The sequence below is a fragment of the Wyeomyia smithii genome, chromosome 1, assembly GCF_029784165.1.
Source record: "Wyeomyia smithii strain HCP4-BCI-WySm-NY-G18 chromosome 1, ASM2978416v1, whole genome shotgun sequence".
In the NCBI taxonomy this organism is placed as follows: Eukaryota; Metazoa; Arthropoda; class Insecta; order Diptera; family Culicidae; genus Wyeomyia; species Wyeomyia smithii.
In genome coordinates this window covers 150,964,635-150,979,129 of record NC_073694.1, presented here as the reverse complement: position 1 = coordinate 150,979,129, position 14,495 = coordinate 150,964,635, and the positions used below count along the sequence as shown (strand labels likewise).

At 36.6% G+C, this 14,495-nt stretch overlaps 2 protein-coding genes across 6 annotated transcripts; one reads left to right on the top strand and one right to left on the bottom strand.

The window, feature by feature from the left end:
- The first annotated feature begins 5,621 nt into the window (after positions 1-5,621).
- LOC129716543 (protein-serine O-palmitoleoyltransferase porcupine) lies at positions 5,622-14,400 on the top strand. Of its 5 annotated transcripts, XR_008726653.1 has the most exons (4): positions 5,622-5,821; positions 5,875-5,935; positions 10,701-10,888; positions 13,776-14,400. XR_008726653.1 is itself a non-coding variant. In XM_055677152.1 (3 exons), exon 3 carries the CDS (start codon positions 10,942-10,944, stop codon positions 12,406-12,408), a length of 1,467 nt encoding a protein of 488 aa, XP_055533127.1. In that variant the 5' UTR covers positions 5,625-5,821; positions 5,875-5,935; positions 10,742-10,941; the 3' UTR covers positions 12,409-12,690. The 5 variants fall into 5 exon arrangements, 4 of the variants coding, with proteins under 4 accessions (XP_055533127.1, XP_055525711.1, XP_055548789.1 ...); XM_055677152.1 differs by lacking the exon at positions 13,776-14,400 and having other exon boundaries at positions 5,625-5,821; positions 10,742-12,690; XM_055669736.1 differs by lacking the exon at positions 13,776-14,400 and having other exon boundaries at positions 5,625-5,821; positions 10,701-12,690.
- Positions 6,535-9,587, bottom strand: LOC129717882 (cathepsin B-like). Its single transcript, XM_055668545.1, has 2 exons — positions 9,435-9,587; positions 6,535-7,706 (listed from the first exon to the last, which is right to left on the bottom strand). The coding sequence occupies exon 2, from the start codon at positions 7,670-7,672 to the stop codon at positions 6,659-6,661; it is 1,014 nt and encodes a 337-aa protein (XP_055524520.1). The 5' UTR covers positions 7,673-7,706; positions 9,435-9,587; the 3' UTR covers positions 6,535-6,658.
- Positions 14,401-14,495: the final 95 nt, after the last annotated feature.

The window sequence follows — 14,495 nt, the reverse complement described above, 5'->3', positions numbered from 1 at the left end:
AACCCACTATTTTTACTCTAAAAATACCGATGATGATCTTAAATATCATTAGTCCGAACTATTTCCATACACGTCTCTAGATATGAAGGTGGGCCAAAGTAAAAAGTTGGTGGACCAAAATATGTTTTAGTACTTCGTAAAAATTTTGATATTTCTAGGATATTTTTCAATATATTGCATTGTTGAACGGTGTATATTAAAATAGACACTTAGCTTTCAACAATGGTATAATAGAGTAGGTATTTATGTTGAAAAATTGTGTTTGTTTTTAATCAACTGTGCTAACACTTCCCAAAGCTAGCCAAAATACCCCCGTTACCCTATTTGGTGGAGTCAAAAAAACTTGTGCAAGATTTAATCAGTAGTTTGAACCAGGATCATTACTCCTCTCTCATTAAATATCAAAAAGTGTAAATCATTCAGACATTGAAAAACAGGTTTGAGTACTATATCACATACATAAGACAAACGTAACACTCAGGAAGAAATCTTCCAAAAAGTTGGTACAAAACGAACTACTCGAATGGTACCACACTCTGAATAAAATCACTGTTTGAGTTGTTTTCGTAGGCAGTATACCTGCGCAGTCCTGCATTTGTCTCATTCCTACTCGGAAAATGCTGTATTGATTTTGTAAATAACTTTTTGACAGTTCCTTATGGGATTTTCTTTAGGGCTCGATAAAGCCGAGAAAAAGAAAACTCATTTTGTTCATTACACTGTGCTACAAATGAAAAAAAAAACCTAAATTAATCCACCTAGCGGTCAGACCCAGCCTTTCTCATTCAATTTTTTATTTGTAAAAATAGATTGACACGAACGCTTCAATCCAATAAATGTATATTCACTCTTTAGGTTCTAAAATATTGATGTTGTAATCTTTACATATAAAAATGCAGTCAAGTCTGTCTGTCTGTTTGATCCATATAGGCCCGAAAACTACCGAACCGATCGACGTGAAAATTTGTGTGTAGGGGTTTTTGGTGCCGATAAAGGTTCCTATGATAGTTTGAGACCCCTCCCTCTTCTGGAAGGGAGGGGTCCCATACAAATGAAACATAAATTTCTGCACAACTCAAGAACAAACCAAGCAAATGAAACCGAATTTGGCATGTGGATGTTTTAAGGGGTAACTAATATGTCCATAATAGTTGGATGAAACACAAATTTGTGCACATCTCGAGAACTAATCAACCAAATGGAACAAAATTTGGCAGGTAAATGTTTTTAGTGGTAACAAATATGTACATAATGGTTTGAAACCCGACTCCCTCTTCTATAAGGGAGGGATCCCATGAAAATGAAACACAAATTTCGCACAGCTCAAGAACCAATCAAGAAAATACAACCAAATTTGGTATGTGAAAGTTTTTAGAGGTAACAGATATGTCCATAATGGTTTGACGCCCCTCCCTCTTCTGGAAGTACATGTTTCTTCACAAATTTTTGCACATCTCGCGAACTAATCAACTAAATGGAACCATATTGGCAGGTGAATGTTTTTAGTGGTGACAAATATGTTCCATAATCGACCTCAGACAACATTTTGGATTGTAAGATGGCAACTTCCGGGTTCTGGAAAACAGCCGAAAATGGCCGATTTCCACCCAATATAATAATATCCGGATCTAGAATAATACACAGGAGCTAAAACCGACCACAGATAGCATTTTAAATTCTAAGATGGCGACTTCCGGTTTCTGAAAACAGCAGAAAATGACCAAATACCACCCAATATGAGTTTTTCTTTAACCAGTATGCCGTTCAAAATCCAGAAATTGTCTCCAAATGCCATTATGAAATCCAAAATGGTGACTTCCGGTGTCGGAAAAACAACGGCAAATGACCAAATACCACCCAATATGGATATTTCCGGAACCGTAATGATGCACTGGAGCCACAAATCGACTTCAGACAACATTTTGAATTGTAAGACGGCAACTTCCGGTTTCTGGAGAACAGCCTGAAAAGGACGATTCCCACTTAATATGAGTATTTCTGGAACCAGAAAGATGCACAGAAGCTAAAAATAGATCACAGACACAATCTTGAATTTCAAGATGGTGACTTCCGGTGTCTGGCAAACAGCCGGAAATGACCAAATACCATTCAATATGTATGTTTTCGGAACCAGAATTACGCCCAGATGACAGAAATTGATTTCACAGGCAATTTTAAAGTCCAAAATGACGACTTTCGGCTTCTGAAAAAAAATCCAAAGTGACCAAATATCACCCAATATGAGTTTTTCTTTAACCAGTTTCCTAAATACCATTTTGAAATCCAAAATGGCGACTACCGGTTTGTGAAAAACAGCCGAAAATAAACAAATACTATCCAATATGAGTATCTCTGGAACCAGAATGATGCAAGGAGCTAAAAATTGACCTCAGGCACCATTTTGAATTGCTAAATGGCAACTTATAGGCAACAGTCGGAAATGACCGAATAATACTCAATATGGATATTTCCGTAAACGTGATGATGCATAGAATTTGAAGACGACCACTTTCAGTTTCTGGGAAACAATAAAAAATACCTCCCAATATGGGTATTTCCGGTGTCAGATTGATGCCAGAAAGTCTGCTGATAATGACAGAATACCACCCAATATGAATATATTCAGAATTAAGGCGATGTACAGAAGCCAAAAGACGAGGATGCTGTCATTTCGATAAAACCAATCATTTCAAACGATTTGTTATTTGACTTTGATCATATCCTATGGCCGATTCGTCGTGCATTTGCAGACTTCAAACAAACCGCAAGGAATCAATGAACTTGGAACGTTCAAATAGTACGACACCACATTTAAATTATGTTGAGGCCACATATATCGATCAAAGCAGGTATAGTTTTAAATAGTCTTTGAATTTCTCTTCTTTCCATAACTTTTGAGCCACATATCAAATTGTTATGAAGTTTGTTATTTGTAAGTTTGAGAGATGACTCGTTCGTATGACACTAGTTATGTTCAAATAAGTCATGTAATCTTTGAGATAATAGACTTTCGTTGTTTTATTAACAATTTAATACATAACGGTTGCTTAAGTTCGATTATAATCAAATGAAATGGGAACGTGTAGGGCAGCCAAACTTTGAAACCTCGTGTTCAATCATAATTCATCAGTTAACTTTTAACTAGCCCGCTCATCTGATAATAATAATCAAATCGGTTGTGTAGTTTCTGAGATAATGAAGTTTCGTGATTTTCACAAGTCGGCACATTACAAATGAAGTTACAGTTCGATTACAGTAAAATTCAATAGGGTCTTCTGAGGCAGCTAGACCATTCATTTGACACTAATTTTGTGGAAATCGGGTCAGCCATCTCTGAGAAAAGTGAGTGAGTCCAAGTAGTCTTCGGAATATGTTCCTTTGCATAGCTGGATTTCACATTTTTAAACATAACAGGCAAAGTAATAGTCCGATTGCAAAACATATCAATAGGGTCTTGTGGGGCAATTAGAACTTCCATTTGACACTGATTTTATTAAAATCGGTTCAGCCATCTCTGAGAAACATGAGTGAGATTAAACAGTCTTCAGAACACGTTTCTTTTCATTACTTTTGAACCACAAGTTCAATCTTTATGAAATTTAGAACTTAAGGGTTTTCTAGGTAGCCGGTTCATTTGAAACCAATTTTGTTCAAATCGGTTGTGTAGTTTCTGAGATATTGATGTTTCATGATTTTCACATTTTTAAACATAACCTCTAAACTAAAAATCCGATTACAATGAAATTCAATAGGGTCTTATGGGGCCACAAAACCTTTCATTTGCAATTAATTTCATGAAAATCGGTCCAGCCATCTCTGAGACAAGTGAGTGAGAATAAAAATCTGCACATACACACACACACACACATACACACACACACACACGCATACAGAAAATGCTCAGCTCGTCGAGCTGAGTCGAGTGATATATGCCATTCGGCCCTTTGGAGCACTTTTATACTTTCGGTTTTGCAAGTGATTGCTATACCTTTCTAGGAGAAAGGCAAAAATGCAAGAACTTCTGAAGTGACCTAGTGTAGGTTGTAGGTCTTGTTGAGTGTAACATTCGCTCATACTAGAAATTTTCCAAACACCCCCAAAATCTGAAGTTATGGTCAAAATACGGTTTTTTGGACCTCAGTGCATACAATTTTTTTAACTCAGTCATTTCTCAACCGATTTTCAATATTCAGGCAGTTTTGGAAAGAAGATAAACAGAGCTTTCAAAAAATCTACTGGTTTGCACTAATATCACTAAAACATGTTGAGTTATTTGAGTTTAAATATAAGTTTTTAGTTTTTTACACGCAATTTTTCAATTTAATTTGAAATTTGCCACCTGTTTTTGTGAGAAAGATACTACAAATACACTAAAATTTTGAAATTATATTCAATGACGAATCAAACAAAAGTGGTTTTGTGAAAATCGGTGAATATTTGACTGAGTTATATATTTTTTAAGAAAACCAGAATTTTTGGCTTCTATACCACAATTATTTCGCGGTGCTACAAATGGTGAAAAAACACAAGAACTTCTGAAGTGATCTAGTGGAGATTGTAGGTCTTGTTGAGTGTTCCATTCGCTCATACTAGAAATTTTCCAAAAACCCCCAAAATCTACAGTTATGGTCAAAATACGGTTTTTTGGACCTCAGGGCATACATTTTTTTTAACTCAGTCATTTCTCAACCGATTTTCAATATTGAGGCAGTTTTGGAAAGGAGATGAACAGAGCTTTCAAAAAACTGGTTTGTACTAATATCACTAAAACATGTTGAGTTATTTGAGTTTAAATATAATAATTGTGGTATAGAAGCCAAAAATTCTGGTTTTCTTAAAAAATATATAACTCAGTCAAATATTCACCGATTTTCACAAAACCACTTTTGTTTGATTTGTCATTGAATATAATTTCAAAAGTTTAGTGTATTTGTAGTATCTTTCTCACAAAAACAGGTGGCAAATTTCAAATTAAATTGAAAAATTGCGTGAAAAAAACTAAAAAATTATATTTAAACTCAAATAACTCAACATGTTTTGGTGATATTAGTACAAACCCGTAGATTTTTTGAAAGCTCTGTTTATCTTCTTTCCAAAACTGCCTCAATATAGAAAATCGGTTGAGAAATGACTGAGTTAAAAAAAATGTATGCACTGAGGTCCAAAAAACCGTATTTTGACCATAACTTCAGATTTTGGGGGTGTTTGGAAAATTTCTAGTATGAGCGAATGTTACACTCAACAAGACCTACAGCCTACGCTAGGTCACTTCAGAAGTTCTAAATCGCTGTAGCACAGTGTTATTGGTCGAGCAGTTTGACAGGACGAGGTGCGGAGTACTATGAGGCAACGTGTACCAAAAAAATTGCCAGTGTTACGTATGTCTTATGTATGTGACTATATTGTTATCGTTAAGAGTGTATTTGCACATCAAAAATAATTTAGAAGCACTGAGATCAATCCAAGTGTATCAAGAAAAACACTGAAACTTGTTCGAACCAGGATCAAATACCCTAAATGAACGTTTGCTGGAAATCAGCGAGTAAATGTATTTTTATACAATTTTTTTGAATATTTTTCAGGGTGACAAGATTTCCTGAGCTTCGAAATGTGGCATCACTGGTTACAGCTAGCTTTCACCAACACAAGCGCATACATGTGTAATGCGTACCTTATTGTTTACGTTTACGTTTGTCAACAAAAACGATATCGCTAAAATAAAACAATTAACAAGGCCGGGTATTACAAAAAATAGTTCGCTTAAATTGTACCAGTATTATTATAAAAGAAGATATCGTCAGCATTTAGAATCATTCAGAAGGTAAGCTGGAAACGAATTAATAGTGAACTGAAATTATTTCTAAATACTTACAGTACCTTTTCGGAAACAACAACCGCTTTCGGAAGTATTTTCGAGGATGCTTTAAATTAATGTGTATGTTCTTTTTTATCTGTTTACACTTGTCTAACAGTATGCTTTAATGTATTTTAAGGTGCTTAGCATGTTATGATTAACGGTAGCTTATAGCAGTAGTGATGGAAATTGTCTTAAAAATTGTTACTGATAATTACCAGTGTCAGTCGGTAAAACACTGACCGTCAATGATTATACCCGATTGTGTGTACGGTGTGTACCTACAACGTCAAACCTTTTTTATTTCTTCTCACTTACTATTAACTCTCAGCTGGTGACCTGTGACTGTTAACTTTTTTTCGTTTCTGATTGATTCTCGACTCATAGGAACTATGTCCCTAAAAGTGATTTTACATTAGGTAGTTGTAAATCTGATGTTTCTTTATATTACCAAAAACTCCTTCAAGACTTTGCTTCAGAAATATTTCTTCGATTTCGTGCTACCGTAGTAGCGGTGATAAAATTTATATTTGGACCTTTGCAACTCACTACATACTCTTTAAACCAAATTTTATGTTACAATGAAAATTGCCAAATTTCGAGTCCAAACAATTTTTTACCCTTGACCTCATTTATCAGAGTAGTAATAGCTTCAACAATGAAATCACAATAGTAACACGTGGAAGTGAAAAAAGTTGCTTTTTATTAGAACCGGTTGCGAAATTGACGAACAAGCCTCCAATATTCATTATTATAGTTACTATATACTAGTATAGTATAGCAATTTCTAAATTTTTCTACAAATTAAACCTTTGGCAAACCAGCGGCAATTGAACTTTCAATGCCTAGATGATCTTCGCCGCGCAGAATCTTGAAGTATCCATTATCGCCCCAGTCACTGTTCCACGAGTTTGCGATGAGCCAATACTTGGTATCGTTTTCTACGCCCCAACCCAGAATACGAATCGCATGACCGCCAAGCATTTTTCCTGTCACATGTTGATAAACACCTTCTTTGTACTGCAACAGATCCTCATACACAGTGAAAGCACCCTCGACAGGTCCGTTAGTCATGATTTCTTTCTGAATTTGGCCCTCGTGGCGTGCGATCGAATAGGACGATTTACCGTAATGCTTGTCCTTTGCGTACGGAACATTATAACTGGCCTGGCACTTCTTCGTGCATTTGGGAGTCTTTCCACCTTCCCCTTCGCATGGGGGTCTGGTTCCGTTAACATGATGCTCGCAGGGGGCAATTTCGTACGGTCGGCATCCCTGATTGGAACCATAAGTACCACCGCTTACCAAACCCTTTCGAACCCAATAACTCCAGGCAGCTCCGGGGAAACCTCCGTTGCAACCAAAACCGCATGTATGACAACAAGACACCAGGTCATCCGCTGATACTCGGAAATGTAACTTACCATTCGAATGAATACAGTATCGATCTGACATAGCCTCAACGGCTCCGAATGCCCAACAAGATCCACAGGATCCTTGATCTCTTATCTCTCTGATAGTCGGACAGTTCGGCCACTGCTCACGTGAGTCGAAGTTATCGGGCAAATCATCATCATCGTCTAACTTGTGTACCATTACTGGAGGCAAAAACTTGTCTGCATCCTTATGGACTCCCATCAACCCGCGGATATAGGCCATCGATGTTTCAGGGGCGAAGTTTGGTCCGGCTCGCCAGGTTCTGGCTTTGGCATTGATTTCATCGATAAAAGATTGGGACAGTGGACTATTGCGACTCTGCTGTTGTTGACCTCGGGCGAGGTTCAGCAATGCTAGCAGCAAGATAAGGGTGAACTTCATTGTTTTCTTTGTTCCAATGATTTGATTTTGTAATCTGAAATAGAGAAAATCAAACGTTGAGATAAGTGAAGTTTTATAAACATCAGCAGATTAATCGGTTTGAGGAAGAACGATCCGATGATGAGTGGTGTAAATCTGGAATAAGTTGTTTACGCGGCGGTCATGGAATTGATAAGACGGTTCACAAAGAAAAAGAGGCATGGCAAATATATGTTCGATATAACCGAGTTTTCTAAAAACAGACTAGTGATTAAGTCAATATCGTATAATGCTGAAAGGTGCTGATAGGCTTAATCAGTAGGGTTGCCCAATTGAATCATATGTTTAGATAGTTTTTATTGTCTAATTGAATGCGAAGTAAACCGTGTCCTTCGCTACAGTTGTATGGTGACTACAATTGGCATCAGAGAAAAATATGTCCTACAATTTCACATGTATATATCTGCAATTTTTCATCTTAAACTTTAACTTTCTACATAATACGTAGAGTTTACTGCGGTCAGTTTGAGTTACATTACAGGAATATTGATTAAACTCAAGTAATATGCGTATCATTATTATTATTCACGAAGATCTTTTGCAACTGTGTTTATAAGAATTGTTTTGACAAGTGAAAATGCAATGTTGGCTAAAATTTCGAGGTGAATTTTTCTCACAAAATTAGGGAAACCATCTAGTCGGAGGTAGAAATCAGGACACCCTTTTTTTCGGCACAAATTTGATCTAAGCCTAAGACCTCCTAGCTTGTCTCAAGGTACGATGCTGGGCTAAGAAGCCAGTTGTTATAGCTTCAAAACCCACCCTTTTGGAGAGATTGTTATGATAAAATCGGAGCGCTAGTCCCGCAATCGTTTTGTATTCTTATAGTTGGCCGCAAAGTATGTGTCAAATAAACAGAAAGGTCAAGTTTCGACAGCGTAATGTTAGTACCTATGCTTTGCCTTTTATTTGATCTACGCTACGATTCAACTGTTCTAGTTGTGAAGGGGGAAATAAATGAGTAGAATGATTGTAGTATTACTGTCGCAGTGTAAAATATGACATCCGGTGGTTCTATTTTGTTGAAAACACGGGGCATTTTAAAGGCGTGTGACACGTTCCGCAGGACGTATTTCTAAATAGGACATTTTGCTGAAACGCGGGACTGCCTCGTTACTTCACAATTACTAGATGTTTAACGATTTAAACACCGAGAAGATTTCTTTCGTCACTTGACTGAGATTCAACAGAATAAAAACTTCGTTCGCAGTGAGCGTTGTGACCCGAAATCGTAAAAGTTACGCTACGAAGTTGACTATTTCAAGAAAATCAGGACAAATGCCAGAATATGAAGAATAAATCAGAACTTTTAATTAGGATCTCAAAATCAAGACATGTCCTACTAAATCAGGACGGATGGTATCCCTACACAAAATTTACTTTCCGACTTTAAAATGCTCTTCAACTCGAATCGGATTAATACTAAAAACGTAATTATTTGCGTAACATGATGATTGCACCTGAAAGTTGACCCTATTACCTATATGTACATGTTTTTGTTTTGACAAATGCGTTGTTTCAATTCACGTTTGCAAGGTTGTCTTTTTTTTCTAAAGGGTGAATCATTCTGCGCTGCATTTCAATTTAATTTTATCAACAAGACATTTTTTATATTGGTACACAATCTCTAAAACTACAAAGGCTAACTGATCGATTGTTTCAATACTGTTAATATTCTATTCAGAAAATCTTTTCTAGAATTACAAAGAAATACCGTACTTACCTTGTCAACTACTATACAAGCAATGGCTGGCTGGACTGTTGAACTACGTTATTGATTGTACGCTTTTCACATAGAATTTCACAATACAGAACGGGCTCACAATACAGGTTTAGAGCCTTGGAAGCTGAATCGTGGATCAGCTGCACTCACTACTACCAGCATGGCCGGTTGAGGTTGCTTTCTTTGTTTTGATTTCAACAACAGCAGGGTTGCCATGATATACTAGATTCAATAGAGTAAACTATTATAGATTTACCTGCGACTTATGCGATCTAATATTATGGGTATTCATGTCGAGCTCGTAAACAAATACCCAGCCATAAAAATACTCACCTCCATTGACGAGTAATGGAAGATACACAGGGTATTCGTATACGAGCTCGATGTGAAGACCCCTATTGTTTTTTCTGTACATGTGTCATTCGTATACTGTTTGTTTGAATATCAAGGGAAATAAAGTTTCCTTTCTTCATATAAAAAATGGATAAATACAGTTTGAAAATGATGCAGGATATATTGGAGGTAGCGTTGAATTTTCGTTTTCCTGTTGCTGTGAGAATGTTTGATTCCATAACATTAATAAATGTTAACGAAAATAAATGTAGGAATAAAATGCTCGGCCAATGCTTTTCAACACGTGAGAATAAAATTGAGCTTTCTTCATAAAATTGCGTTTGCGCGCTTATGTCATTATAAGGCTGTAAACATACTGGCGCGGCCTGCGTTGCGAAGACGGTTCGCCTCGCCTTGGGTTAATGTATAGCTCTAAGTAGAGCTGTACAGTAACCAGCGACAGGACGAGTCGCCTCCGCAGCGTAGGCCGCGTCAGTATGTTCACATACTGGCGCGTTCTGCGTTGCAGAGACCGTTTCCGCAACGCAGAACGAGCCAGTATGTAAACGGCCTAAGACAACATGGTCCGCTCGAAATATCAATCAAACTGTCTTGTTCAACAGGTAGAATTATGTTTCATCATGTTTGCCATTGGTTTTACTGGTTACCGCACATATTTGCCTACCTTAGCAAATATCCGCTGCCTGTTTATTTTGGGTTGGATTTTTTTAGTAACATTTTGCCATCGTCAGTAAAGGTGCGCTTTTTGATTTGAAGCATTGCTCGTTGAATTGGTTTACCTGAATCAATCGGTTTGTTCGCATTATATTCGATGCCTGAACCATTGAGTCGTGAGTCTTGAGTTAATGGTTAGAGATGCTGTTTTTTCTTCTAAAATTATTCTCATAAAAAAAAAACTAATAAATTGAACAGGTCCATTGGGCCTGTTTTCTTCTTTTTGGATGAATTTACAGAATTTTGGTTTCATAGACGGCCAGCAAACCCAGGAGCTCAGTTCACAAGTATACATACGGTGCGAATATTTTTGCGGATAGATGTTAATTGTTTATCGTGATGCTGCCTGTAACAAAAAACCGATCAATCAATTTTGCACCCGAATTGTAAGTTCAACTCTAAGTTATATTTTATAAGTAATTATATTAGGTCTAATACTATGGAGGACTACTACGATAATACCTACGATGAGAATGAAGATTTGTATGATTTTTCGTATGACGACAACGTAAGAGTAGTAGCTGATGGCGATTCAATCGATTGGAGGGATGGTTACGACAGTTGCGTTTCATCTTCCCTCGTGCAGGTTCCCACCTTTATTGCTCCGTTCATTGTAGCAAATATCGTTCTCTGCATGATTTCAAAAGTGCAAGTCCGTTTTCTGCCTTCTTTCATGTTTCATTTGTCGAATATCAGTTGTGGTCTGTATCTACTTTATAACTCCATTGACCGAGGACGTTGGTACCTTTTTCAGTTGCTCGCCCCAGCGTACTTGCTGTTGAAACTTTCTACCAAAAATTCCCAACGGATTCGACTCGATCTCGTATTGTGCGTTTTTTGCATAGCATATCTTATCATATGCGAGATTTACGAGCAGAATGCCGAAGTGTGGCATCATATCCGGGGTGTATTGATGATTGTTGTTATGAAAATCATTTCATTGGCGTTAGATTCAAAATCAGACGGTTTGGTGAAAAGCCAAATTAACACGTTGGCATTCTTAGGCTACATTTGCTGTCCTGCGAATTGTATCTTCGGACCATGGACGTCGTTCAGAGATTACATGGAAAGTCAGCCCAAGAAAAATGCAAGGTTGTTGAGCTTAACTCCTACTGCCAAATACATTTACCAGATTGCGTTCAATTTGACATTCGCGATTCTTTGCTTACTTTTCTCCAACTGTGCCCAAGTATTTCTAATATCGGATTACACATGGAAATGGTTAGCAGCGTATGTTGTAGCATTGTCTTTCAGGACAAGCCACTATTTTGTGTCTTTTCTATCACAAGCTACCATGGTTTCAGCTGGATACAGCACCGAAAACAGGCACGGGTCGAAATCAACGGTAAGCAAACACTCAAGAGTCTTTGGATACACCGTGGTCCTGCCATGGAACATTGAGCTACCGTATTCGTTGATTCACGTGGTAGTAGCTTGGAATGTCCCCATGCACAACTTCTTAAAACAATACGTCTTCCGTGTGCTGAAACCGTATGGAACGTTTACTGCAGTTTTCCTTACTTACGTGACTTCTTCGTTACTACACGGCTTAAATTTCCAGCTTTGGGCTACTCTACTGACCCTCGGAATCTGGAGCTATGTAGAATATAACATTCGTAAGAAGCTTGCCCACATATTTTCAGCCTGTGTAGCAGTTGGAAAATGTAACGGAATTTGTGCGAAACATAAACTGGGTAGGACAGCTGCGCTATCCATTGTTATAAATTTTACATTTTGCTGTCTAAGTTTTATACATCTGATATATTTGGGAACAATCTTCGATGCATCTTCCGAGCTGCAAACTGAAGGGTTTTCATTTTGGCATGCCGTTCAAAAATGGCAAGAGCTGCACTACCTCTCCCACTGGATTCTTGTGCTGGGATTAATTTTTAATTGGTTAATTTAACCAACGGCTCTGACGCGGCAAGTTACGTGGGCTTAATTTAATCAGGCTTTAGCAAGTAGGAGAAGGAATCTACGGAGGATTTTAACTATGCAACTTGTCTGTGTTAGTAATTTTTTTTAACAAGGTGTAAAAGCAATCTGTCTTGAAGGACAAAAGATAGCGCATTAGGGTATTAGATAGTATTATAATTACATTGCTTCTATGTATTGATTAATATTATATAATTTATTACTATGTACATCCTATTGGATTTATTTGAAAAATATAATATATTCAAGTAGACGACATAGAAGTTGTTACTCAAAAAACCTAAATTAATCCACCTAGCGGTCAGACTCAGCCTTTCTCATTCAAACTTATTATTTGTGAAAATAGATTTACATGAATGCTTAAATCCAATAAAGGTATGTTCACTCTTTGGGTTCTAAAATATTGATTTTGTAGTTGAAGTATAAAATATGAAATCAAATTGTTATGAAGTTTGTTTTTTTTAAGGGGGGGGGGGGGGGGGAATTTGTTTGTAGCTTAAGTATTTATGATAAATATTAGTAAGTAATGAGTATGTCTGTCCAATCACAAATGGTGACTTCTCAACACTGTTAGAAAAGGGGAAGTTAATTGCTAACTTATTGGCTATAAAGAGAGCTTATCGTAGCAATTGAGGATTGCAACGATTTTTGTCGAAAATTGTTAATAATTTTATTTGACATAGCTTCTAATGGTTCAACACCAGTAAGTCTAAGTAATTCGAGTGTACCAAACCAAGGAGGACGCTTCAAAATAAAGCATTGCTGGTCTATAAATTTGTTTGTAAATCAAAAGTTTGTTCTTTAAACAAAGTTTAGAATTCCTGTTAATGAGAAGCTACTGTTATGCGATGACGATCACCACCCGAAAAAAATAACATTAAAAAATCATTTGAAAAACCTTAAAAATTGCTGTAATTGTACATAGCTATACTATAATTTAATTATGTTTTTCATTGTAAATACATTAATTTTACATTAAATACATTATTGTAACCATAAAAAACACGGTATTTTAACTGTAAGCTTGTAAACGATTGTTGTCATTACCATGTTTCAACAACCATGAAAAACATTTAATTTTACCATGAAAAACATTGTCAGTGACTTCTAAATGTATGGGAAAAATGCCTGAAAAAATGCTGTTAAGATACATAACGACCCCCCTTTTTCATGGTAAAAATGGCAAAAACGATATTTTTCATTGTTCTAGACAATGATATTTAATGTAAAATTGATGTATCTACAATGAAAAACATAGTTGAATTATGGTATAGCTATGTACAATTACAGCAATTTTTAAGGTTTTTTTTAAAGTTTTGTTAATGTTATTTTTTTCAGGTAGGCCATTCGAGGATCGGGGGTTACGCTTAGATCATCCACGATGTCGGTTTTATTCATCGCTTGACCGTCTTGCTGAAATGTAATCAAGACGTATTTAGAAATATTATTATATCCGAAACTTAAACTTTACACATGCTTTCGACATTTTTTTTCCTGTAGGAGCTCATGACCACTGCTACCATTAGTTAGATATATTGTGGAAAACTGCTTTCGACATTAGAGATTTAGTAATTTCTTTTCTCACCAAAGCGTTATTTTTGGAAGGTTTTGGCATATACTGTATTTAAAAAAATGTAACGTTGAAAATACGTCGTATTTAGGAATCCAATAAAATTCACATATCCTGCACAATTCATTTTTCGTACAATGAAACGTAAAATCTCTGAGTTTTAGGAATATGATAGAATGAGTTAACATGAAAAAAGGGTAGATCCCTTTCCAACAATTTGTTGTTGAGCTGTACCTAGAAGAACCTGTTCAGATCTGGAACATTCAAAGGCAAAAATGTCAAAAGAGTTAACACGGTGCTGGGCACGCTGTGAATAGAAATAGCTCAGATAAGGTGGAACTTTTCCAGAGTAGAAAAAATAAGTTGAGGCACAAAAACTGTTGACGAGAATCAAGAGGTACAGTTTTTTGCGGGTGATCTACAATGGGTCAAATGTTCACCAAGAATCATATCTTCAACAAATGCAGAGTTGTACTTGCAACTCCGAG

Bases quoted from the DNA above. Each gene is read 5' to 3' on its own strand.
- LOC129717882 (XM_055668545.1), bottom strand. From the start codon at position 7,672: ATGAAGTTCACCCTTATCTTGCTGCTAGCATTGCTGAACCTCGCCCGA.
- LOC129716543 (XM_055692814.1), top strand. From the start codon at position 10,942: ATGGAGGACTACTACGATAATACCTACGATGAGAATGAAGATTTGTAT.